The following is a 26,262-nucleotide window of genomic DNA, read 5'->3' on the forward strand; positions in this document are numbered from 1 at the left end:
CCCACGTTCGATCCCTGGCAGCACATGTACCAGAGCAATGTCTGTTTCTTTGTCTCCTGTCTTTCTCATGAATAAATAAATAAATAAATTCTTTAAAAAAATTTTTTTTCAGGGGGTCAGGCGGTAGCACAGCAGGTTAAGCACAGATGGTGCAAAGCGCAAGGACCGGCATAAGGATCCCGGTTCAAGCCCCCGGCTCCCCACCTGCAGGGGAGTCACTTCACAGGTGGTGAAGCAGGTCTGCAGGTGTCTGTCTTTCTCTCCCCCTCTCTGTCTTCCCCTCCTCTCTCCATTTCTCTCTGTCCTATCCAACAACAATAATAACTACAACAATGAAACAACAAGGGCAACAAAAGGGGATAGATAAATATTTTTTTAAAAGGTTATAAAAAAAAGATTTAAAAAATTTTCATTCTGGGTAGAGGTAGATAGCATAATGGTTATGCACAGAGACTCTCATGCCTGAGGCTCCAAAGTCTCAGGTTCAATCCCTCATATATATATATAATGTGTTATATATTATATATATAATACATTACATAATATATAATATAATGTTTTGCTTGAGGTCTAAGGTGAATAGCTCTTGATTCTGAAGGCTTTAGTACTGCTTATTTCCTTGAGCTAAGATAGAATAGCTTTGAACTTGTTCTAAATGGTGCTTTTGAAAAACCAGCAAATCAGTGCTGTTATTTTAGCATTGTGCTAGTTCATTTATTATGAACAACTCTTAGCAAATAGCCATCAGCACTGGGATGAGGAAATGTGCTGCTGTTTTGTTAAATGCATATTTCTATGACTCTTCAATTTTCCTGTTTTAGAACTTATACCCACTTTGATAACTAAAAAAACACAAAAAAATAAAGTATGAATGTTAAAAATAATTCAGTTCATTTTAGGATTTTAACTTTTGGATATTTGTAGAAGCAAATTATTTAAATTGTTAGTCCTTGTGGCTCTTGTTGGGGGAAAAATGCCATTGTTTTTGATCCCTCATGTGTTCTTGTAAAGGTATTTTGATTCTGTTCAAGCTAAAGAACAGCGAAGACAACAGAGATTACGTTTACACACAAGCTATGATGTAGAAAATGGAGAATTCCTTTGTCCCCTTTGTGAATGTTTAAGTAACACTGTTATTCCTCTGCTGCTTCCTCCAAGAAATATTTTTAACAAGTAAGTTTTGGCTCATGAAGCCTTTATATCAAAGCAATAGTTTCCTTTGACGACAGCAAAGTAATACAAAGGGGGAGGGCTTGTCACTCTGGGTAATAGCTTGTTTTCTAGATGCCTCCCAAGCTTTTATACAGAAATGTTTTCTAGCAGCCCCATGTAGTATGGTTCTTGGTTTTTGAAAGATACAGGTCCAACATGTCTTAGTTTGTTTCCCATAAACACTTTAAAAAATATATTTCTTCATATTCATGAATCTTCTTTTGCTTCTAAGACCATACTTTAAATATCTCCCTCATACTTTTTAAGAGATGGTCAATAAATTTGATAGAGCAGTTCAGACTAACTGTTGAATATTTTACAATTAAGCTGACTTTCCTTTGCCTTTTGGCATTTTACTAACCAACATTAACTTAAACATTTGGGTCAAAATGAAAATCTATAGATGTATTAAGATGAATGCTTTTTGTCATAATTTTTCGAGTTCTTTCAGTTAGTAATATTGGACGTCCATTTTTTATAAATTTAATGCTGTCTTCTGTTTGATCTAACTTTCACTTCTCAAACTTTTAAATTATCTATTTCATTCAGTACTGCAATTTAGATTCAACTGACAACAAAGCCAGTTTTTTTTTCCTCTTTCATTACAGTGTTCAGACTAGGTATCTTTGTTAATGCTGCCACAAAATGTTATTTAAGTGCCATTGAATTTAAATGTGAATTTAGGCTTTTTAATCCTAAAGGAATACTATGCTTCTGACTTTTACCTGCATTTTAATTGATAAGAAATTGACCATTGTTAAAGGATTCACGGCATAGAAAGAGTCACCTCTGTTGGATTTTTGAGAGTCAATTATGGCATAGTCTTAAGTAGGTTTTGGAATCTGATAGAGGTGGGTTTGAATGCTAGCTCTGCCCTTTATATGGTCTGAGCAAGTTACATAGCTCTAAACCTCAGTTTCTTCATCTGTAAAATGGGGACAATAATGTAATCTCTTTTCCTAAGGTTATTTGAGGATTAAATGTAATGCTATAAGATGCTTTTAATCATTAAGTGCCTATAGAAATAATAAGCATCCAGTAACTACTAGTTATACTGTGGCAATTGGAATATTTAAGAAATACTAGCAAACTTCATTATTGAAAAAGTACAATTTTTGGCGAATAGTGTTACTAGCATTTTGACATGCTGTATTTTAAATTCCAGTCGAAAATATCTATTCTGATTTTTAAGGCAATAAATTTTCCCTAGGCATATCTTCTGCAGTACTTTCAATGTATGTTAAATATTATGTTCATCATTATTTAGTGAGTCTTTGTGTCTTAAACTAAACAGCAAAATACTAAACACTCTCTATAATCTTTTCTAGCAGGTTAAATTTTTCAGATCAACCAAATCTGACTCAGTGGATTAGAACAATATCTCAGCAAGTAAAAGCATTGCAGGTTCTTAGGAAAGAAGAAAGTATTCCTAGTAAGTTCTGATAATAACCTGCTTTCACTTTTCCCCCTGAAGTCTATTGGAAAATCTAGTTCTGAAAGAAACTTTAAAAATATATTTTTTAAAGTGGAACAAAATTTGTTTTTACTACGTTACTTCTTATTCCTTGAAACATAAAAGATCATATGAAGTCTACAGTGAACACCTTCCACTTATTTCCCCCATTTTATAGGAGAGCTGCTGGGGATGGGGGAAATGTAACTGCATAGAGCTAAGTTTGGCTTTTAGTGGACTAGCTGACTTGTCATTACCAAAGGCATCCCAGGTTTTATAGACTATGCAGTAGCTGTACTGATGACCATGTGGGAAAGTGTTCTAAATAAAATTAACGGCGTTGATTTTTATTATAAAAACAAAATAGGACTCTCTCCCCTAGTTATCATCTCATGGTTGTAGTATTCTGAAAAGCATAGGTGACTAAAAAGGGTGTCGTATCAACCACAGAAGAGTACTTTTTTTTTTTTTTTTTTTAATGCTTTGAGTGACTTGTCAGCCAGGTTTCATAATTAGTGGGAATTTCTCCTACTTTCTATTTGTTCAGAATGAAATTAATAACTGATATGTATGCAGATATTGTGGGCTAAAGAATAATGATATAAAATGCTTATTTCTGTAGATATTGCATCTTTACTGACCTCAGACAAAATGGGTGGATTACAGCTCCCTGAAGGATTTAGGCCTGATTTTCATCCTAAGTAAGTGTATTATTTTATTACTTTTAAATTTGTACTATTTGAACTGAAAAAAAATTAAGTCATCAATTTGTAAGAATGTCCTTTAAGGGGCTGGGTGGTAGCACGCCAGGTGGTGGTGAACTGAGTTAAGCACACATAGTATGAAGCACAAGGATCCCAGTTTGATCCCCTGGCTCCCCACCTATAGTGGGGTCGCTTCACAAGCAGTGAAGCAGGTCTGCAGGTGTCTGTCTTTCTCTCTTCCTCTCTATCTTCCCCTCTTCTCTCAATTTCTCTCTGTCATATCCTATTTTAAAAATGGGAAAAATGGCCTCCAGGAGCAGTGGACTCAAAGTGCAGGCACTGGGCCCCAGTGATAACCCTGGAGGCAAAGAAAAAGAAAAAGAATGTAAGCAGTGAAATGTTGTTATAAGACACTAATCTTTAATTTTGAAGTTTAAGCATTAAATGGTGGTTTTTATTGTAGGTATATTGACTAAAAACATAAGAAGCCTATATATTTAATTCAAACCTGCCTCTTCTGGTCTGTTACTATACCCCTTTGACAATCCCTCATCAGAATTTCAAAGCCCAAACTCCCCAGCTTTCCCATCAAATCCTCTGCTTCCTTCTGACTTCCATATTTCTACTTATGGCCCCATTGACCTATTAGCAATCCAGGATCAAAACCAGAATGTTTTTAGCACTGTTTTTTTTTTTTTTTTTCCCTCCTCCAGGGTTATTGCTGGGCTTGGTGCCTGCACCATGAATCCACCGCTCCTGGAGGCCATTTTTTCCCCACTTTTGTTGCCCTTGTTGTAGCTTCGTTGTCGTTGTGGTTATTATTATTGCCCTTGTTGACGCAATTCGTTGTTGGATAGGACAGAGAGAAATGGAGAGAGGAGGGGAAGACAGAGAAGGGGAGAGAAAGATAGACACCTGCAGACCTGCTTCACCGCCTGTGAAGCGACTCCCCTGCAGGTGGGGAGCCGGGGGCTCGAACCGGGATCCTTACGCCGATTCCTGCGCTTTGCGCCACATGCGCTTAACCCACTGCGCCACCGCCCGACCCCCTTTAGCACTGTTTTACCACATGGCAAGTTAGTTGCACAAATAGAGCATAAATTCTAGAACTAGATTGCTTAGTTCAGTTCTCAGCACACTACTTAGTAGCTTTACAGCTTGTGCAACCCTCTCTTTAACAGTGGAGTTGAGAATAATAGTACCCCTGACTTTTGTACCAGTCAGGATAGAATCCAGCTGTTATCGTAAGACTTCCCTTGACAGTGCTCTTGCTGTTTCCTGAATCTCATTCTTAATTCACTCACTCATTTTGCACAGGAGATTACTTTCTTAGCAACCACAGTATACCTGGGTGTTAAATTTTCATAGATTAGAAATAATTTTTCAAAAAAATTAAAAATAATTTTTCATCAATATTTGGGAGACAGTGTTTTACTAACTTTCCAACATCCATTGAGAAATTAATAACAATATCATTCTCATTCCTACTTCATTATTTCTGGAAACTGCTCATAATCTTCCTTAATTCCCAATCTTCTGATCTTTCTCTCTATTTCTTGGTGTGTGACTCTTCATTTATTTTGCTGCGTTTTCAGTAGAGTCTTTGAATTTGAAGATTTCCATCAGTAGTGAGGGTATTTTTTATGGTTGCTTACATAAATTATTTCATTGGTTTTTTTTTTTTTTTAAGGCAGTTTTTCCTATGTTAGCTTACTGTTGGCATCTGTGATATCCAAGGTGTTTGTTTGCTTGCTTGCTTGTTTATTTTACCAGAGCACTGCTCACCTCTGACTTAAGATGGTACTGGAATTGAAACTGGGACCTCAGAGCTCAAGCATAGAAGTCTTTTGCATAACTTATACTGTCTCTCTGGCCCTCATATAAGTCCCCCCCCCACATTATTTGTTTTCTCATAGTTAATTTTTTTCTTTGTTTGCTTGCTTGCTTGCTTGCTTGCTTGCTTCAGCTTATATCTTTGGTGTTCGACTTTTTTATTAAATGTGTATTGGTCCCTTTTTTGACTTCTTCAAAGATAAGGCACTAAGAAGTTCAGTGGATTCCCAATACCTACGCTTCCTTACCTATAAACCTCATAAAAGGTAATTGAGTTCCTGCCAATCTGTACTTGAGACGTCTGCATATCAGTTTATAACTAGCTAGCCCCTGAGAATTCTTGAAAGTTGAAAATATAATCTGTGACAGGGTATTGCTGATATTTTTTCAATGGGGAAAGAGGTCATGCATAGTCCCACAGTTTGGTAAGTCGATATCCACTCAGTACCTCGTTTTCAGCCCTGTGTCTTGCTCCTGTCTCAACCCATAGAGAACTTAAGTCCTTTCAGACTGGGGCTATTTGCTTATCCGTTTCATATAACTGACAAACTCTGTTTTCATATAATTGTATTAGATAGTAATGGTTAAGTTTTAACATAGCAATTAGCTACTAGGAAGTTGAACCATTCAAAGATTGGGGAGATAGTACAGTGTTTATGCATAGTGTTCATGCCTGGGACACCAAAAGCTCAGGTTCAGTCCCCAGCATCACCATACGCCAGAGCCGAGCAGTGCTCTGGGGAAAAGAAAAGAAAAAATATATATTAGTGAGAGTAAAAGAGAGAAAGAAGCAAGGGGAACAGAAGCATTCAGATGAAGATAAATATTAATATGAATATGAAGAAATATTAATATGAAGATAAATATTTGGCCTTAAAGTACAATACTGAGGTTGTCATGGGGTCTGAGGGTATGGGGAGTAGATTCAGTGGACTTTGGTGGAGGGATATTGGTGCTTTGGTGGGGGCAAGGTATGGTGACACATTTTGGAGAGGTGGCAAATTCTAAATTCTAAAATTCTAAAACACATATATAAGCCAGTTTCCTCAAAAACAAGTAAAATTAACACTTTTTTTCCCAAAACAATCATTTAATTGTTACGAGCACATTGTGAGTACCCATTCATTGGGGAAACTGACGATCCTTCCTAGCCGACTGAATCCACATGGATCCCAGTCACTTTCAAAGCCAGCAACAAGCAGCTCCTGACAGCTTTCAACCTGACGCTGTTGACTGACTACGGAAAGGCAAACGCTAGAAGAAGAAGAAGCACATTGTTTTTGAGCTAAGTTTATACACGTTCATTTCAGGAACCCTTACTCTGAGAGCATAAGAGAAATGTTAACAACATTTGGAACTGCTACTTATAAAGTGGGACTAAAAGTTCATCCCAATGAAGATGATCCCCGTGTGCCCATAATGTGTTGGGGTAGTTGTGCATACACCATCCAAAGCTTAGGTAAGAGATTTAGTATTATCTCTCTCCTTTATGTTGTAAATACATATTGACATGTGCTGTGTATGGAAGCCTGTATGTAAATGTGATATTTAATATGGACAACAGGATGAAGAAATAATATAAAGACTGGTGCAAATCTTTGACACAATACTATAAATTAATCTATAAATTAATCACAGCAACAGAGAACTCATTTCTGTGGTGTGTTTAGTTTCTTGTTATTAAGGGAATATGTTTTCATTTCTTGCTTTTCATGCAAAGTTAATTCTGGTGAGGAAATTAAATTTTTCTTAGGTTAATTCTTGTGAAGTGACTTAAAGATTTTGAAACCTGAATGTTGTGTTCTCTGTAGAAAAAAAAATTTTTTTTTTTTTTACTTTGGAAGGTTGTCATAAAATATGCATAAGATAAACTTTACCAGCTTATCCATTTTTATTTTATCTGCAGAAAGAATTTTAAGTGATGAAGATAAGCCAATATTTGGTCCTTTGCCTTGCAGACTGGTACGTACTCAATTTACAAAATGGTAGAATGGAAATTAATGGCTTTTAAAAGCCTGGAATGATTATTTACTGCTTCCCCATTTTCTGTAATGATACTGAAGAAACAATGTTTGTGGTTTGATTTTTCTTACCATACAAAACTCTTAAACACATGAAAAGGTGGGGTGGTAGGGGAGGCAGAGGTGACCTAGGAGGTACCGAGTTATAAGCAGAGGGCTTATTTTTTAATTTCTGGTGCTTTAATTGTAAATAGAGAACAAAACATACCTTCTACCACCATCTTGCCCATTTCACTACTAAGACATGTAAATAAGTACAAATTAATGTCAAAACAGTACATTTAATACCTAGAAAAATGAAAATGTGATATAGAGCCTGCTAAATTTTCTGTGTAGCTTATTTCAGATGCTGTTATACACTAGCCACTATGCAAGCTTAGAATCACAAAATTGCCCTGAAGAACAAAATCACATAGCTTTATTCTTCATCTTTAATCAGAATCTGTGGAGCTCTCTCCAGTCATTACTATAAAGACTTCTCAGGATCCAGAATGAATGTAAGAGCCTAACCAAGAAGTGAAAACCTAAATAAGCCCTCACTTAGTGTGATTCATAGAAAACTACAGCTTTTACACACAAAGATACTCTTAATAATGTCATTTCTTCAGCATTCACTAGCATTGTTTTTTTTTTTCATCTACATTATAAAGAAACTACTTTATACAAGACCTACTGGATACAAAAATGTTAGTTTAACTACCCAACATTTTGTCAGTTTGCTGGCTTTTCATTGCAAAAACATTGTCTCTGGACCTTTTTTAATTGGTTGTTTTTTTTTTAAAGATTTTATGTATTTATTAATGAGAAAGAGAGAAAAACAAAAAAAGACATCACTCTGATACATGTGCTGCCGGGGATTGAACTCAAGAGCTCCTGCTTGAGAGTCCAGTGCTTTATCACTGTGCCACCTTCCAGAGCACCCCTTTTTAATTGTTTGAAGAATATAGTATCATCATTTCATAGCTAAGGAGTTGTGCATTAGAATACTCTGGAGAGTCTTCATGAATAAATATATTCATGAATATATTAATGAAATCTTTAAAAAAGAGAGAGAAATTGAGTGGGGAGGAGAGAGAGAGAGCTACACCTGTAGCACTGTTTCACCACTTGTGAAACTTTCCCCCTGCAGTGGGGACTGGGGCCTTGAACCTGGATTCTTGCGCACTGTGAAGTGTGCGCTCAATCAGGTGCGCCACCACCCGGCCCCTTTATTCAAGTATTTTAAAAAAATATTTATTTTCCCTTTTGTTGCCCTTGTTTTTTATTGTTGTTGTAGTTATTGTTGTTGTTATTGATGTCATTGTTGTTGGATAGAACAGAGAGAAATGGAGAGAGGCGGGGAAGACGGGGGAGAGAAAGATACCTGCAGATCTGTTTCACCGCCTGTGAAGCAACTCCCCTGCAGGTGGGGAGCCGGGGACTCAAACCGGGATCCTTACATCGGTCCTTGTGCTTCATGCCACGTGCACTTAACCTGCTGCGCTACCACCCAACCCCTCAGTATTTTTTTAAGTGATGCCAGAGAATGAACCCAAGACTTTATTGTATAGACTGTGTGGCTCCCTGATCCATTTTTTTATTAGTGATTTAATAATTGATTTACAAGATAACAGGAGTACAACTCTACACCGATCCCACCACCAGAGTTCTGAATCCCCAATCCCTCTATTGTAAGCTACATTAGTTCTCCTAAGATTGCAGAAATGGGCTATTACTTCTACAACTATCTATCTATATTTGTATATATTTGCCCTTTTTTTTTTAAGGTCCCATTGTCTCTTCCTTTCCAAGTCACACATATACCTGTTACTACATTCAAATGCCCCTCCCTTTTTCCTCTTCTCTCTCTGGGTCCCGATGGAGTTGTGAGTTCAGAGCCCTCTAGTCATCTTCCTCCTATCATTTCTCCCCCACTGGGAGTATGGATCAAACTGTTTTGGGGTATAGAAGGTGAGACTGTAATTGCTTCTCTGCTGGACATGGGCATTGGCAGGTTGATCCATACCCCTAGCCTGTATCTGTCTTTCCACAGTGAGGTAGGGCTCTGGAGAGGTGAGGTTCCAGGAAAGATTGGTGAGGTCCTGGCCCACTTTTTCATTTAATTTTACTGAGAGAGGGAGAGGGAGAGAGAGAGATATCAAAACACTTTCCATTCTTTGAGTTTTACTTGTTTCATTTCTTCTTTTCTCTCATATGGTGTTACCCAGAGCACCTCACATGAAAGCATGTTTGTTTGGTGTTTTTTTTTTTTTAAGTATTTTATTTATTTTATTTTTGAGAGAGATGCAGAAAGAGAAAGACAGAGAGAAGCACCAGAGCACTGCTCAGCTCTGGCTTATGGTAGTACAGGGGATTGAACTGGGACTTTGGAGCCCCAGGCATGACAGTCTCTGCATAACCACTGTGCTATCTACCCCAGCCTGGAAACATGTTCTTTACTGTTATGCCACCTCTTCAAGCCCTCATTAGTATGTTTATAGTTTATTACAATTGGTGTTAAGGGTTAAACACTTGACTTGGCTTATAGTGGTGGTGTCTTTTGGCATAACCATTATATTATTTCCCTGGTCCTTTACATGTAGTTTCTTTCGTTCTTGTTATAGTTCTGCACCTTATTGCAAGAGTTTTGTCATTTTGGCTGTGTAGTCCCCACAATAGTGTTTGATGGCTACAGACACCCAGATCTATCTCTTTGCATATAGACTTCCCGGTATTGAGAGTACAGCATTATAGAGTATCTCTTTAAATATAAAGAAATAATGTATCAAATTCTTTGGATTCTCTTTGCTGTCTTGATACATATTTCTTTTGTTTCCATGAAGAATCAGCAGCATGGTAAGAAGACAGCTTCAGATTATTCAGCATACAGTTACAAATTTCCATTCCATTCTGTATTAGACATGTCATTGAGGATGTTATAGATTTCAGTTCTAGTTACCATCTAGAGAAATTCCAGCTACCTATGCTGAATGAACTACTTCATATGCTGGCTTCTTTGTGAATTGTGTTAATCTCTTGTTTTCAGGATGACTGTCTTAGGTCACTAACAAGATTTGCTGCAGCACATTGGACAGTGGCATTACTTTCAGTGGTACAAGGACACTTTTGTAAACTTTTTGCATGTGAGTATTTGTGTGTGTGTGTGTGTGTGTGTGTTGTAGTCATTTCTCATTTTCCTTTTTATTTTTTTTCTTGGTGTTTTTGGCATACCTATGTAATCCCACCACTCCTGGCAGACTCTCTTTAGTTGAAGATAGGTTGAGAGAGACACATAATCATAAGGAGAGGCACACAACATCTATTGTGCATGATGTTCCTATGTGTTACCAGGGGCTGAAACTCAAGTCCTTAGCATTGTAAAGTCTCCCTCAAATCCACCATGTGAAAGAAATTTGTTTATTCACTATTAGAGACTAGAGCACCTTTTTACTCTTGTTTATGCAATGGCAGGGATTGAACCTCGGTCCTCATGAGTATAAATACTGTACGTGCTAAGCCTCCTTTTTTTTCTTTTTCTTTAATTAAAATCACATGTTGGTATACAATATGTGCTGATTTTTTCTTCTTGTTGTTTAGCATTGGTGCCTGATGATATTCACGGAGACCTTCCATGCATATTAGATATTGACATGTTTCATTTACTGGTGAGTATCTTGTGATTTTTGCCTGAAATTCTTTTTACCATACTATATGAGTATATCATAGACTTAATAGTGTAGAGATAGGCAGGAGGAATTATTCTCTATTATTCTTAACACTTCTGAGTATTTTTTTTTCCCTAAGGAGCCTAAGAAATAAATATTAAGGAATCTAGCTAAGAGGTTTGAGCTCAGCAGCTAATCCTCTCTTTCTTTATTTTGTGGCTGAGGCTAATAATTGCTTTTTACTATGAGAAAGTGAAAGTAACACTAACAGTGTAAGGACTACACTATAGTGCTTTTACATAGATACAGCACTGTGGTCACATTGTTCAGCTTCAAACAACTCAAAACAATTTGTATGATGTAGAGAAAAATATGTCTTTTGAGCAGGTGCAGTCTGGTACCAAGACACAGGGTGGCCAAACAATAAGTAGCTGGACATTAGCCCCATCTCTGTTAGGCTATCTGTCTGTCTATCTGTCTGTTTCCCTTTAACAGGGCACTGAGCATAACATTATATAAATAGCTCTAAGGTTTGTCCACTTAATCTTTTTGGGAACCAGATTTTGGATCTTTTAAGTTAGCACCTACCTCATATGCTTTTGTCAGAACTCATGGGGATCGTCGTTGTGAAGAGTTTAGGGTGATAGATATGTCCCCAGTAAAAGTTCATTGCTTCTTCTAAACCACCGCTGCTGCAGACAGCAGAAGGTTAACAGAAGAGCTAGCCACTTACTGTGTAGTTCCTGACTGCTTTCACATACTTCCTCATTTAGTCCTTCCATTTTTATTAGTGAGGTATCAGAAACACATGTGTATTATCTCTAATTTACCAGTAGTAAACTGAGCCTTGCCAGTGCTAGCTTATTTTAAAATTTCAGAACAGAAAGCTAGGATTTATTTCTAGATTTCTTTGGGTCCAGAATCCATGTTTTTTCCATTAAGCACACTCTAGAGGATTTCTATGTTTTTATTAGTAGCTATAAGGCTACGGAAGAAGGGCGAACGCTAGAAGAAGAAGAAGTTAGGTGTAGGGGAATAACTGGGTAAACAAAGCATTGAAAGCTCTTACATAACTTCATTTAACCAATTCTTGTGGAATTTCTAATGTAGATACCCTTTAAAGACTAAAATGAGGGGCTCAGTTCAAAGGGAACCACATTAAGCAGATGATGAAAAGATGTATGTATGTGAAAGGAAAACCATCAGTCAGTTTCTCTGTGTTTGGTACTTAGGTGGACTTGGTGCTTGCTTTCCCTGCGTTGCAGTGTCAGGACTTTTCAGGAATCAGCCTTGGCACTGGTGATCTTCACATTTTCCATCTGGTTACTATGGCACACATCATACAGATCTTACTTACCTCGTGTACAGGTAACTTCATTTTATCAGCTTCTTGAAGGAAGTGCTTGAATTTTTGTTTGCTTTTTAGTAAAAAAAAAAAAAAAAAAAGTCTTGGACTAGGAAGATAGCATAATGTTTATGCAAAAGACTTTAATGCCTGAGTCTCACAGGTTCCAAATTCAGTCCCCAGCACCACCATAAGCCAAATCTGAGCAGTGCTCTGGTGTGTGTGTCCCTCTGCATCTCTCTCCCATTAAAATTTTTTTTTTAATTTTTTATTTAAGAAAGGATTAATGAACAAAAACATAAGGAAGGAGGGTACAACTCCACACAATTCCCACCACCCAATCTCCATAACCCACCCCCTCCCATGATAGCTTTCCCATTCTCTAGCCCTCTGGGAGCATGGACCCAGGGTCGTTGAGGGTTGCAGAAGGTAGAAGGTCTGGCTTCTGTAATTGCTTCCCCGCTGAACATGGGCATTGACTGGTTGGTCCATACTCCCAGTCTGCCTCTCTCTTTCCCTAGTAAGGTGTATCTCTGGGGAAGCTGAGCTCCAGGACACATTGGTGGGGTCTTCAATCCAGGGAAGCCTGGCCAGCATCCTGGTGGCATCTGGAACCTGGTGATTGAAAAGAGAGTTAACACACGAAGCCAAACAAATTGTTGAGCAATCATGGATCCCAAGCTTGGAATAGTGGAGAGAGGAAGTGTTAGGGAGGTACTCACTGCAAACTCTAGTGTACTTCTGCTTTCAGGTATATATTTTGCAGAAGTTTATGGATACATGTGCACATAAGCTCTCTCTCACAGAAACTGGTGTATATCTAGGTTATGGGACTTTGTTAGAAAGTGAACTACCTGAGATGAAATTAGAGTGTACTATAAAAGGAAAGGTCTCACCCGGGTAATGAAGCTGAAGGGTTGTCATTCCACACGTGAAGTCTCTGGACACAGTCTGAGGTGAAGCACTGTTGAGGTGGCAATTGTTGTGTTGGTTAGGTTGTACCATTAAAATTTTTTTTAAAAAAGGAAAAAAATGTCTTATGGGGGGAAAGTAATTGGACAAGAGTAGTATATAAATTATAAATTGGAGGACTAAGGATATAGCATAATGGTAATGCAAACAGACGTAATGTCTGCGGCACCAAATGGCCCAGTTTCAATCGCTGGCACCACCATAACCTAGAGCTGACCAGTGCTCTAGTAAACATAAATAGATAAATTGGATACTTAGTTGTTTTTTGTTTAGCCTCATGTGAAACATTTTGAAACAAATTTCTTCACTGTTAAATTCTATAACAGTGCCTATGTTTTTACTTATTTTCTATTTCTTAAGTTTACTTATATCTGGAGACATTGACTTCTCCCATAACTTAATGATTCCTTGTTCTGATGGAGATTTGTACTGTGCTCATACCTTAGGGGTCAAGGTTCTTTGTATTTTGCAGGAGTGTTAATCATATGTGGATAGAGTAATGTATATGATACATGTGGACACAGGGTGTTTAAATGATGTGGCCATCAGCCCACTGCATAGCATACGCACAGTACTAATGTTTCTGTATCTTTCAGAAGAGAGTAGCATGGATCAAGAAAATACTGTTGGTGAAGAAGAATTAGCGGTTTTAGCTTTGTACAAAAAACTTCGTCAGTGTACAGGAAGGTAAGATTATAATCTTCACGAGACAGGCAGCTACCCAAATATAGGTAAAAGCTTGACTAGGGGATTTATTTGTTAAAAGGTAAATTGATGTTTTTTGACATATTTGCAAAAGTAGATTAGAAAGTGATCTGCAGGACTCCTTGTAACGTGTATATATACTAACATGATTGGAAAAATCTCTGAGAGGTGGTCCAGGAGGTGGTGCAGTGGATAAAACATTAGACTCTCAAGCGTGAGGTCTTGAGTTCAATCCCCGGCAGCCCAGTACCAGAAAGATGTCTGGTTTTTTCTCTCTCCTATCTTTCTCATCAATCAACAAATAAAATCTTAAAAAATAAAATAAGAAAGAAAAATCTCAGAGGAGTAATATGCAGAGCTTCCCATGTTTATTTGGTCACAGAACTATATTTTGTCCAGAGAATCTGGCAAGAATTAGTGGACATATGGAAGGTACTTTGGAAAGTGTTATTCTGAAACTCATTCGTCTCACTCATAATTAAACTCACAAATTAAATTGGCTTAATACATTTTGAAAATAGTATTCAGAACAGGCAGGAGAGGAGTTCAGTGAAATTATTAGAACTTCACATATTATTAAAGTCATTGTGGTCTGGTACAACAATTCCACTTGGGTTTTTATTTATTGAATTTATTTATTGAGCTACAAAAAATAGAATGGAAGAGAGGCTTGAGCATCACTCTGGCACATGGTTGTTGCTGGGAATCAAACTCTGGACGTCACATGCATAATCCCAAAGCTCTACCACTGTGCTACCTCCCCAGTCGTTCTTACCCTATTTCTGAGACCACATACCAACGAAATAGCCCAGCATGAGAAAAGCCGACAGACATGAAGATACACATTTCAGATATAATACTAAAAAAGGATTTAAAATAATCTAAGTGTTTGCTCACAGGAGGATGATCTGGTGTAGATTATGACTGTTGTTTTCCAGAATATAATTCCAATAAATATTATGGTTAAAAGGATATGAAGGGGGGGTTGGGCAGTAGCGCAGCAGGTTAAGTGCACATAGTACAAAGCACAAGGACCAGCGTAAGGATCCCAGTTCGAACCCCCCAACTCCCCACCTGCAGGGGGGTTGTTTCACAAGCGGTGAAGCAGGTCTGCAGGTGTCTTTCTTTCCCCTCTCTGTCTTCCCCTCCTCTCTCAATTTCTCTGTCCTGTCTTAACAACAACAACAGTGGCAACAATAATAATAACAACAACAGTAAACAACAAGGGCAACAAAAAAGGGAAAAAATAGCCTCTAAGAGCAGTGGATTCATAGTGCAGGCACTGAACCCCAGCAATAACCCTGGAGGCAAAAAAAAAAGTTATGAAAGACATATTAATTTTAAATTTCTTACATTATAATTGAAACTTTATAAAACAGATTATTTGTAAATAGCTTGCCAGATTAATACCTGCTGGCATAAGTTTCTAGAATAGTGTATACTTTATTTTCCAAATTATTCCTTGATGTATGTGTATTACTTTTTTTCTTAAAGATCTACTTTATTCATTTTATATGTCATACAGAGCGAGAATTTCACATGTGAGAAAGAGATGCTGGAGCTCTATTTCAGTTATGTAATGCCCAGGATCAGACTGGGAGCTTATTTGCCTTGAATTAATTCCAGATAGCAGTGGTTTTTGTTTTACATTGTGCTATAACTACAATAACTTTTTCTTAATAGATTTCTGATTATCCTTTTTAGTGCCTTGAAAGAAATACACTCTGGCTGGCATCTATGGAGGAATGTCAAAGCTGGAATCATGCCTTTCCTAAAATGCTCTGCTATGTTTTTTCATTATTTAAATGGAGTTCCTTCCCCACCAGAGATTCAAGGTAATTTCTTTCAAAATATAGGAAATAGTTGTCTTTCACAATTGCAATTTAAATAAACTAAAAATGACTGAGGGTGGGGAGGGAGGTGAACAGGTGGTGGAATACCCAGTGAAGTGCACAAGTTACCATGAGCAAGGACCTAGGTTCAAGCCCTCACTCCCAACCTGCAAAGGGGGGGATGTTTCATGAGTGATGAAGCAGGTCTGCAGGTGTCTTGTTCTTCCCCTTTCTTTTTCCACCTCCTTCTCAATTTCTCTGTTATAGCAAAAAAAAGGGGGGGGGAACAAATGACCACCAAGAGCTCTATGGATTGCTAGTACCAGCACTGAGCCCCAGAGATAACTCTGGTGACAATAAAAAAAAAAATTTTTTTTTTAATGACTTGTAAAACTGAGAAGTGATCAAAACTCTCTTAAGACAATGGTCATATATATGTGTGTATATATATATTATAGACATAATTTTTTAATTGTGTCCTCATAAATGTACTGTTTTATATTAAAATCATGTAAAAATATGTCATTCTCTTACTATCAGCATAGAAGAATCAATTATATGCTTATGAAACAGATTCTTCAAGTTATAAACCCTGAAAACTGGCAATTTCAGTTATTTTCAGCTTGATTTAACTGACACGCTTTCGGGTGTGTCATTAAAGTTCAGAATATACATAATTGCACGTAAATCTGATTTTTCCAAATCGCGTTGAGTTGCTATTTCACATTTGTTTTTGTGATCTGTTTTGATACTTTTAATGAAAGTAGCTTCCTGCATCGCAGGCTGATGAGATAGCTCACCTGGTAGGGTGACTGCTTCCATCAGGCCCAGCTCCCAGCACACCAATAGAGACCTCGTTGCTCTGATCTCTTTCTCTATGTATCTATCTGAGAGTTTACTGTACCTCAATGCCTAGCACGGGCATAATGGGGTGGTCTGCATATGATGCTACTCTAAAATAGTACTGAGTGTGAGGCTGGGTGGTAGCGCACCTTGTTGAACGCACATGTTACTGTGTGCAAGGACCCAGGTTCAAGCCCGCAGTCCCCACCTGCAACGGGAAAGCTTCACAAGTGAAACAGTGCTACAGGTGTCTCTCTGTCTCTCACCCTCGCTATCCCTCCCTTCCCTCTCAATTTCTGTCTGTCTCTATCCAATAAATAAATAAAGATAATAAAAAATTTTTTTAAGATTATTGGTTAGCATCTCCATTGTGCTAGTTGTTCAGGCACCATATACTATATATATATATATATATACATACACACACACACACACTTGTGGGTAATTTGCAGAGCTGATTATTAAAGGAAAATTGTGTGAAATTTCTGTACAGATATATACTTACTTTTCCAGAGCACCCATACATTACTTTTGTCACTGAATGGTCCATAACCCATGAAATAGATCATACACTTTTATTATTTTGTGGATCGATAAAACTAAGACAGTAAGGCAGCAAGTGGGGGCACAGCCGGCTGAGCGCACACATCACCATGCTCAAGGACCGCGTTCCAGGCCTCATGTTCTTCCTGCATGGGGGAATCTTTACTAGCAGTGACACAGTACTGCAGGCGTCTCTCTCTCCCTCTCAGTTTCTGTCTCTATAAAAAATAAACCCGGAAATTCTGACTACTTTGGGGTAGGGATCACTGGTTCTCAACTATGTCATTTTCTATGAATCCCTTTATAACATCGTATTACTACTGATAACTTTTTATATGCTATGTACTTGGCAAATTGGAATTTTCTCCTCTTGCAAGTTACTGCTTACTCTCATACTGAATCTGCTCTTACATGTCTTACTCTTTTCCTCTTCATTTGCAGTTTCTGGAACAAACCAGTTTGAACATTTATGTAACTATCTTTCCCTGCCAAGCAACCTCATTTGCCTCTTTCATGAAAATAGTGAGATAATGAACTCATTGATGGAAAGGTAATGATTTTACTTTTCTCCATTATATCAAATACTTATTTTGAACCATACTTTAGTTTATCACCATCTACTATAAAATTATCAAGTAACCAGCAGGTTTGAACTGTGCATTTCAGATCTGGCAAAACTTTGCCCGCTGATGAGTATCTTAAATAGATTTAAGGGGAATGGTAGTAGAAATGTTTATCCCCTCATACTAACTTACTTGGTTAAAATCTCTTAACAAAATTTTGAAATTGGAAAAAAAATTAGGGTTACTTTATATTTGCAAAAATTAAAGTCTAGAGAAATCAGCCCTAATTATCAGTCATGTCAAATTAATAACATATTTCTAAAATTAAACTATGAATATTTTACCCACAGAATGGGAGAATATCCTTACAGATTAAATAGAATATCCTTACAGATTAAATATTTGAGTGGGAATTAAGAGTGATATGAATATATACATATATATTCCCAGATTCCCTACATCTCAACAACAAAAACTTTTTTTTTTTTAGACTTTATTTATTTATGAGAAAGGTGGAAGTAGAGAAAAAGAACCAGACATCACTCTGGCACATGTGCTGTCGAGGATCAAACTCAGGACCTCATGCTTGAGAGTCCAAAGCTTTATCACAGCACCATCTCCCGGACCACAACAAAAACATTTTAATGAGCAAAAAAACTTCTCAAAGAAAATATACAACTGACCAACAAACATGAAAATGTGCTCATAATTGTTAGTTATTAGGAAAATGCAAATAAAAGTCACGTGATACTACTTCAGAGCTATTAGGGTGGCAATAATAAGGCAGGCAAGATATCTCAGATAGTGGCTGTTTTGCCATGTCAGAACCTAGGTTCCAGCCCAGCCATTGCCACATTGAAGGAAGCTTTGATGCTGTGGCCTCTTTCACACACTCTCTCTGCATCTGTCTTTCTGTGCCTAGCTAAATTAAAAAAAAAAAAAAACATTAAGCAGTGTAGGTAAGAGTGTTAAGAAATGGCTGGTGGAGGTCAAACAAAATAGCTCACTTGGGTAATGCACTTGCTTTGCCACATGTGGAACCCAGATTTGAGCCCAGCCTCCACCACATTGGAGGATACATCACTACAGTCTTCTCTCTCTTTCTCTCTCCCTCTTTGTCTCTGTCTTTCTACATAAAAAACATCATCCCAGAGTGATGAAGCCTCGATGATGACCCAAACCAGAAATTGCTGGTAAGAACAGAAAATGGTGTTAGCCTTCTGGAAAATAATATAGGTGGTTCCTTAAAAGATTAAATATAGAATTTCATATGAGTCAGCAATTCCACTTCTGTATATACATGGCAAAGAATTAAAAGCAGGACCTCAGATACTTACATACCTGTCTTCATAGTAACATTATTCTTAGTGGATAAAAATGTGGATATTAAAAAAAGAAAACTTGTGTATATAAACCACCCAAGGGACCAGGTGCGCTGTGTTAAGTGCAAGGGTCCCAGGTCGAGCCTACAGCTCCCCACTTGCAGAGGGGGTCGCTTCACAAATAGTGAAGCAGGTCCGCAGGTGTCTTATCTTTCTCTCTCCCTCTCTGTCTTCCCTTCCTCTCTCAACCGTATAAAATGGGAAAAAATGTCAGCCAGGAGCAGTGGGTTCGTGGTGCCAGCACCAAGTCCCAGTGATAACCCTGGAGACAAAAAAGAAGAGAAGAGAAAAGAAAAGAAAAGAAAAGAAACCAGCAAACATCCATCAACTGATGAATAAATAAACTGTAGTAGGGGATGGGGGTAGACAGCATAATGGTTATGCAAAGAGACTCTCATGCCTGAGGCTGTGAAGTTCCAGGTTCAATCCCCCACACCACATAAGCCAGAGCTGATCAGTGCTCTGGTAAAAAAAAAAAAAAAATCATATAAAACATAGTATGAACATGCATGTAGTCAAACACAGTGTAATATAATTTAGCCTTTAAGAGGAAAAAAATTTTGTTAGATACTATATCTTATAAACCTTGTGCTAAGTAAAATTGTTATAACACTGGGGTCAGGAGTAGATAGCATAATGATTATGCAAAGAGACTCTCATGCCTGAGGCTCTAAAGTCCCAGGTTCAATCCCCCACACCACCATAAGCCAGAGCTGAGCAGTGCTCTGGTTAAAAAAATAAATAAATAAAATATAAAACAAAGTGCCCCCCCCCAAAAAAAATACTGCATAATTTCAATGGCATGAGATACTTCCAGCAGTCAGTTCAATAGAGACAGAAAATAACTAGTTAATGCCAAAAACTGGGAGGGAGAGGGAGAGAGACTAGTACGTAACAAGGACACCACTTAAGTTGGGAAAGTTGAAAACCTCTTAGAGATGGACAATGGTTATACAGCCTAAAAGTGTAACTTATTTCCACAGAACTATACAGTTAGAATTTTTTTAAACCAGAGCCTGGTAGTGCCACACTGGGTTGAGCACACATGTTATAATGCACAAGGACCCAGGTTCAAGATTTTATGCTATGTACATTTTACCACAACTCTAGAAATTTGTTGATGTGAATGTTCTAGCTCCAGATATATTAGATATATATATATATAGCTCATATATAGCTCCAGATATATATGAGCCTGACATTAATTCAGACTGGTCTTTCCAGAGTGTGTAAATTTGTGTGGTAATAGTTTATGTAGTCACAGATTTTTATGTATTAAGCATTATTACTTTTAGAAAGTCACAGATCATATTCTTCTGATTTTAAAAGTTACAGGCAAAATTAGGATATTCTTCCAAGCTTCTTTTGATGAGGTAAATATATCATATTAAACCATGAAGATTTTTTTTTTTCTTACTGGATTTGGAAGGGGGGAAATTCTAGTTCTAGCACTTCAAAAGTAAAAATGTTCTCTCTCTCTTTGTTTTTTTTTACCCTCATTTATATTAAAGTTGGTGTCATAACATTGAAGTTAAAAGATATCTTGAAGGTGAAAGAAATGCCATAAGGTAAGTTAAAGATTGGTTATCAGGGGCCATGCAGTGGTGCACCCAATTGTTACCATGTGCAAAAGCATTATCAAGCCCCAGTCTCTACCTGCAGGGGGGAAGCTTAACGAGTAGTTAAACAGTGCTGCAGATGTCTGTCTCTCCCTCTCTAGTTCCCCTTGCCTCTCAGTTTCTCTCTGTCCTGTCAAATAAAAGAAAAAACGGGAGGAGGGGTGATCATGGAGAACAGTGGATTCATCGTGCTGACACTGAGCCCCAGCAATAACCCTGGTCGCAATTAAAAAAAAAAAATCACTGGAGCCAGGCAGTGGCACACCTGGTTAAATACTCACATTACAGTGCACAAGGACCCTGGTTCAAGCCCCTTGTCCCCACCTGCAGGGGAAAAGCTTCATGAGTGGTGAAGTAGAGCTGCCGGTGTCTCTCTGTCTCTCTCCCTCCCTGCCTTCTCCTTCCATCTCAGTTTCTCTGTCTCTGTCCAATAATAAGTAAAGAAAAATATTTTTTTAATGATTATCTCAGACTTGGGTGTGGGGGTAGCAAGTAGGTAAGAAATAGAATATGTAGAATATGTGTTGTATTCCTTCCAGCTATCCTCCCAAAACTCCAGTGATCTCTTTATACTTTTTTTCTTAGTCTAATGATGGGAGTCTATAAAAGAATCAGAACTATAAAAATATAGTGTTTTCTTTTAAGGAAAATTTCAAACTGGCAAAATATCTTTTTTTTATATTTATTTTATTTATTTATTCCCTTTTGTTGCCCTTGTTGTTTTATTGTTGTAGTTATTATTGTTGTCGTTGTTGGATAGGACAGAGAGAAATGGAGAGAGGAGGGGAAGACAGAGAGGAGGAGAGAAAGATAGACACCTGCAGACCTGCTTCACTGCCTGTGAAGCGACTCCCCTGCAGGTGGGGAGCCGGGGTTCGACCGGCATCCTTATGCCGATCCTTGTGCTTTGCGCCACCTGCGTTTAACCCGACTCCCACTGGCAAAATATCTTAAAGATATGTCTGTATGTGTGTTAGGGAAATGCCTCCCCATATGGCCTATGCCAGGCAGGTGTAAGCACTGAGTGTAGGTCCCAAAATACTGACTGAATGGATCTAAACTTTACATAAATTAACTTACCACAGGTTCTGTGTGGCCTGGCATCTCTAATTTAAAGAAACTCGACCTTGTCTTCTTCCTATTCTCCAACTTAAGGTCACCCTAATAAACCTGTCCTTTCTGTCTCCTCAGTTCTGTGGCTAGGCTCTCCAGTACGGTGCTGTTTCAAAAGAACCCTGGAGATGAATCTTTTCTTCTGCCTTCCCCCCCTTTTCCCATAGCTGACATATTTTCAATGAAATAGGGAAGATAATAAATGCAGTCTACTATTCTAAAAATTTTTTTTAAATATACTTTTTTTGTTAGTAATTTAGTAATCAACAAGATTGTGGAATAACAGGGGTACAATTCCCACCACCAGAGTTCTGTATCCTGTCTCCTCCATTGGAAGCTTCCTTATTATTTTTATTTATTTATTTATTTATTCCCTTTTGTTGTCTTTGTTGCTTTATTGTTGTAGTTATTATTGGTGTCTTCGTTGTTGGACAGGAGAGAGAGAAATGGAGAGAGGAGGGGAAGACAGGGAGAGAGAAAGATAGACACCAGCAGACCTGCTTCACTGCCTGTGAAGCGACCCCTGCAGGTGGGGAGCCGGGGACTTGAACCGGGATCCTTACTCCGGTCCTTGCACCATGTGCGCTTAACCCACTGCGCTACAGCCTGGCTCCCGGAAGCTTCCTTATTTTTTATCATTCTGGGAGTATGAGCCAAAGATATCTGTGGGGTGCAGAAGGTGGGAGGTCTGGCTTCTATAATTACTTCTCCACTGGACATGGCCATCAACAGGTTAACCCATACCCCCAGCCTGTCTCTATCCCTCCCTATTGGGGTAGGGCTCTGAGGAAGTGGGGTTCCAATTTTTTTTCCCTGAGATTATTAAAGTTGAGTGAATGAGTGCCTGGGAATGATGTAGTGTCTAGAGAACTAGGCTTGGGAACATATGGTCCAAGCTCAGTTTCTAGCTTCATGTGCCAAGGTAGCACACTAGTTCTCATTCTCTCTCCTGTGTTAATAAAAATAAATGAATCTTGAAGAGAAATTGTGAATGAACTTTAAGGTCCTGTGTTATTGAAGATGACATCTTTAATTTCATACCGTGGCTTCTTATAATATTCTGGTAACAACCGACAGTCATTCAGATTCAGTCTTCCTTTGTTTTGACTAATTTGAGTTATCTTGTCAATGTAATTACTGCAGGTTAACTGCATTTGTTGTTTTGGTTTTCTTTTTAAGCTATCCAAGAGAATCTAACAAATTAATCAATCTTCCAGAAGATTACAGCAGCCTCATTAATCAAGCATCTAATTTCTCGTAAGTTTGGGTAATAGAGTGTGAACATTTCCTATCACTGCAAACACTTCCTCTCTACATAGAAGTTTTTTTAATTCTTTATTTTATTTTTATTAGTGATTTAATAATAGTTTACAAGATCATACGTTTACAGGTGTCTCATTCCACACCACAGCCACCATTATAGTTCCGTGCTTTCCCCTCCCCACACTCTGACTCTCCCCTCCTTCCCCAAGGATAACCACCATAGTTTTCGTAAATTCCTAGCAACAGTTGACTACTTTTTTCTTTTTAACAGGATTATGTGTTTCAGTTCTTTCTATTGTACATATGAACGAAACCATCAGTTGTCTTTCAGCAAGATGCTGAAATTGGGTAACAAAAACAACTGGGTTGTTGGAAATGTCATGACATCATTTTTGTTTTTCTATGTAAGAACGCATCGTGACCATTCTGATAGCCCAGTAAAATAGAGTCCATGAACATAAACACCAAATGAAAGAACCTCAAGGTGTAATATATGATAAGAAGGATGAGAAAAGAAAGATTTAAAAGTACTAGAGAGAAAATGGCATTTAACAAGACATTGAGGGCTGTATGCATGTAAATGTGTACACAGAATTTGAGGGATGTTCTTGTTTTGTTGGGATAGGAAAATTATAACATTAATAGCACTTTACAGTTCCTAACTTACTAAAACACTATTTCATTCCATCATTTTTTCAGAATAAAATATAGGAAAGGAGATAAGGGACATATTTAATATACTAAGTATTTTATAAATAGTATAAAGATTAAGCAATAGTGTAATAAAATAAATGTTACCAGACAGCAAAGATGCATGTGGCTTAAGCTTTTAAGTGGTAGTCTCTAAATGGTATTCTCTTTAGTGTACAAGATACTCCCTATATCTTATTCTACAAATAAATTTGCCTGGGCCTGAGGTAGACTGCTCAATAGAGTGCACCCGTACCAAACTAAAATCCCTGGGTTCAAACCCCAGCATCACATGAAGACATCACAGCATCTGGATAAGTTCCACAGATGGTGGAGTAGTGCTGTGGTGTCTCTGCCTCTCTGTCTCTAGCTGAATTCACAAGGAAAACAAATTGTCCCCAGGGCAGTGAAAACATGTATCCACAAAGCCCAAGTGTCACAACATAAAAGGAAAGAAATTTACCTAGACTACCAATTCATGTCACAAAAATGTTTTTCCAGTGTGGTTATACAACTACTCATTTTGAGAACTATAATATGTTTTCTTTCTTCCTCTCCCTCTCCCTCTCCCACTCCCGCTCTCTCGCTCTCTCTTCCTTGTCCTGTGGAGGTGTCCGAAATCCGGTGGTGATAAGAGCAGAGCTCCAACTCTGTGCCTTGTATGTGGAACTTTGCTGTGCTCCCAGAGCTACTGCTGTCAGACTGAGTTGGAAGGGGAGGACGTGGGAGCCTGCACAGCTCATACCTACTCCTGTGGCTCTGGAGTGGGCATCTTCCTGAGGTGAGACCTAGGTTGGGGACCAGGGGGATGTACATTGTAGCTCTGGGTCTGCTAAGGTACTTACTTGGCTCTTGAGAAGGTGACACCAGAAACCACTACACTGAAGACAGCTTGTCACTGCTGTTCTCATGCATTTGAATTGTCTGAGCCGTATGGGAAACCTTGTCTCCTCAGGTGTCCTAACTGGTTCATGCTCTCTCTGTTGGTAATTACATTATCATCATTCCCACCACCCACCCCAACCTCATGACACATCAGTTCAACTTTTTTTCATGACTCATTGTCAGGTGAAACCTCTGATTGTGCTTGATTTTTCTACCCAAGCCAGTGAGAATTACTCCTTTTATTATATCCTTATGGTTTTTTGATTCCTCTATATCATGCCTCAAATATATGCATGTATATATTCAGTAATGTACAGTAGAGACTTACTTTACTTAGTGACTGTGTTAGTTTTTTTTCCCCTTGGTTGGCTTTTATGTGTACTGGGTAGTGAGAATGCAGTGCTCAGCAAAAATCAGCCTTCATAGAGCTCATTTTCTAGTGAGGGAAATAGAAAATAAGTAAGACTAACCAGAACTTAGAAAGTTAAAAATGCAGGGAAGAAAAAGAAATTAAAGTGGAAGAAAAATATAAGTGGCAGCTGGAGATGAATTTAGACAGTTAGCCGGGGAAGTTCCTCTGCGAAGGTGACTTTTGAATAAAGATCTAAGAAGGAAAGAGAATATTTCTGGCAAGGACAAGTAAGTACAGAATTGCCAGAAAATGTACCTGCCATGTTCAGGAAGCATCATGGAGACTGTGTCGTTTGAGTGATGTGCAAGGGGCGAGAATCACGGAGCTTGATATGTTCCTGTGATATCTCTAAGATAAATGCCATTTCAGGATTTGAAGCAGAGAAGACACATGAGTTTGAGCTTCTCTGGGGCTTAACTGTCCAAATTTGTGTCATCATTTTTTAAAAATATTTTTTTTATTTATTTTCCCTTTTTTGTTGCCCTTATTGTTTTTATCATTGTTGTGGTTATTATTGTTGTTGTTGTTTTAATTTTTTTATTATTTATATTTATTTTCCCTTTTAGTGCCCTCGTTGTTTTAGTTATTATTGTTGTTATTACTGATGTCGTCATTGTTGGATAGGACAGAGAGAAATGGAGAGAGGAAGGGAAGGCAGAGACGGGGAGAGAAAGATAGACACCTGCAGACCTGCTTCACCGTTTGTGAAGTGACTCCCCTGCAGGTAGGGAACCGGGGGCTCGAACCGGGATCCTTAAGCCAGTCCTCGAGTTTCACGCCATGTGTGCTTAACCTGCTGCACTACAGCCTGACCCCCATTTGTGTCATCTTACTGTCCTCTGGTTTCTGACAATTTAATTGGCCTTAAATCAGGGGCCAGACGGTGGCATGCCAGGTTGAGAGCACACATTACCACACAGAAGGACCAGGTTTGAACCCCGCATCTCCCCACCTGCAGGAGGGACACGTCATGAGGGATGAAACAGGACTGCAGGATCTGTCTTTCTAACCACCACCCCCCAATTTCTCTCTGTCCTATCAAATAAAAGAAAAAGAAAAAGGGGGGAGGGTGGCGAGGAATGGCTGGTAGGATTGGTGGATTTGTAGTGCTGGGTGCCAACTTGGTGAAGCCTGTGACTACTCTGATGGCAATAAAAAGTAAGTTAAAAAAAATCAAAGCAACCACTCAGGGACCAGGAGACAAGTGTTTTGTTTGTTTGTTTCCCTA

The 26,262-nt window shown here is 38.3% G+C and overlaps 1 protein-coding gene across 4 annotated transcripts in view; it reads left to right on the plus strand.

The window, feature by feature from the left end:
- Nucleotides 1-26,262, plus strand: part of UBR2 (ubiquitin protein ligase E3 component n-recognin 2) — a 119,631-nt gene that overhangs the window by 86,662 nt on the left and 6,707 nt on the right. For 2 of the 4 annotated variants that reach the window (XM_007537370.3, XM_007537371.3), the window contains exons 32-45: nt 1,012-1,173; nt 2,541-2,644; nt 3,288-3,366; nt 6,513-6,661; nt 7,109-7,164; nt 10,249-10,345; nt 10,800-10,867; nt 12,100-12,235; nt 13,781-13,871; nt 15,594-15,724; nt 17,549-17,657; nt 20,564-20,620; nt 22,964-23,041; nt 24,348-24,518. In XM_007537370.3, coding sequence (XP_007537432.1) covers nt 1,012-1,173; nt 2,541-2,644; nt 3,288-3,366; nt 6,513-6,661; nt 7,109-7,164; nt 10,249-10,345; nt 10,800-10,867; nt 12,100-12,235; nt 13,781-13,871; nt 15,594-15,724; nt 17,549-17,657; nt 20,564-20,620; nt 22,964-23,041; nt 24,348-24,518 — 1,488 coding nt within the window. The remainder of the gene's footprint in view (nt 1-1,011; nt 1,174-2,540; nt 2,645-3,287; nt 3,367-6,512; nt 6,662-7,108; nt 7,165-10,248; nt 10,346-10,799; nt 10,868-12,099; nt 12,236-13,780; nt 13,872-15,593; nt 15,725-17,548; nt 17,658-20,563; nt 20,621-22,963; nt 23,042-24,347; nt 24,519-26,262) is intronic. The other 2 variants (XM_060189829.1, XM_060189828.1) reach the window with 2 other exon arrangements.

The sequence above is a fragment of the Erinaceus europaeus genome, chromosome 4 (assembly GCF_950295315.1).
Source record: "Erinaceus europaeus chromosome 4, mEriEur2.1, whole genome shotgun sequence".
NCBI classification, from domain to species: domain Eukaryota; kingdom Metazoa; phylum Chordata; class Mammalia; order Eulipotyphla; family Erinaceidae; genus Erinaceus; species Erinaceus europaeus.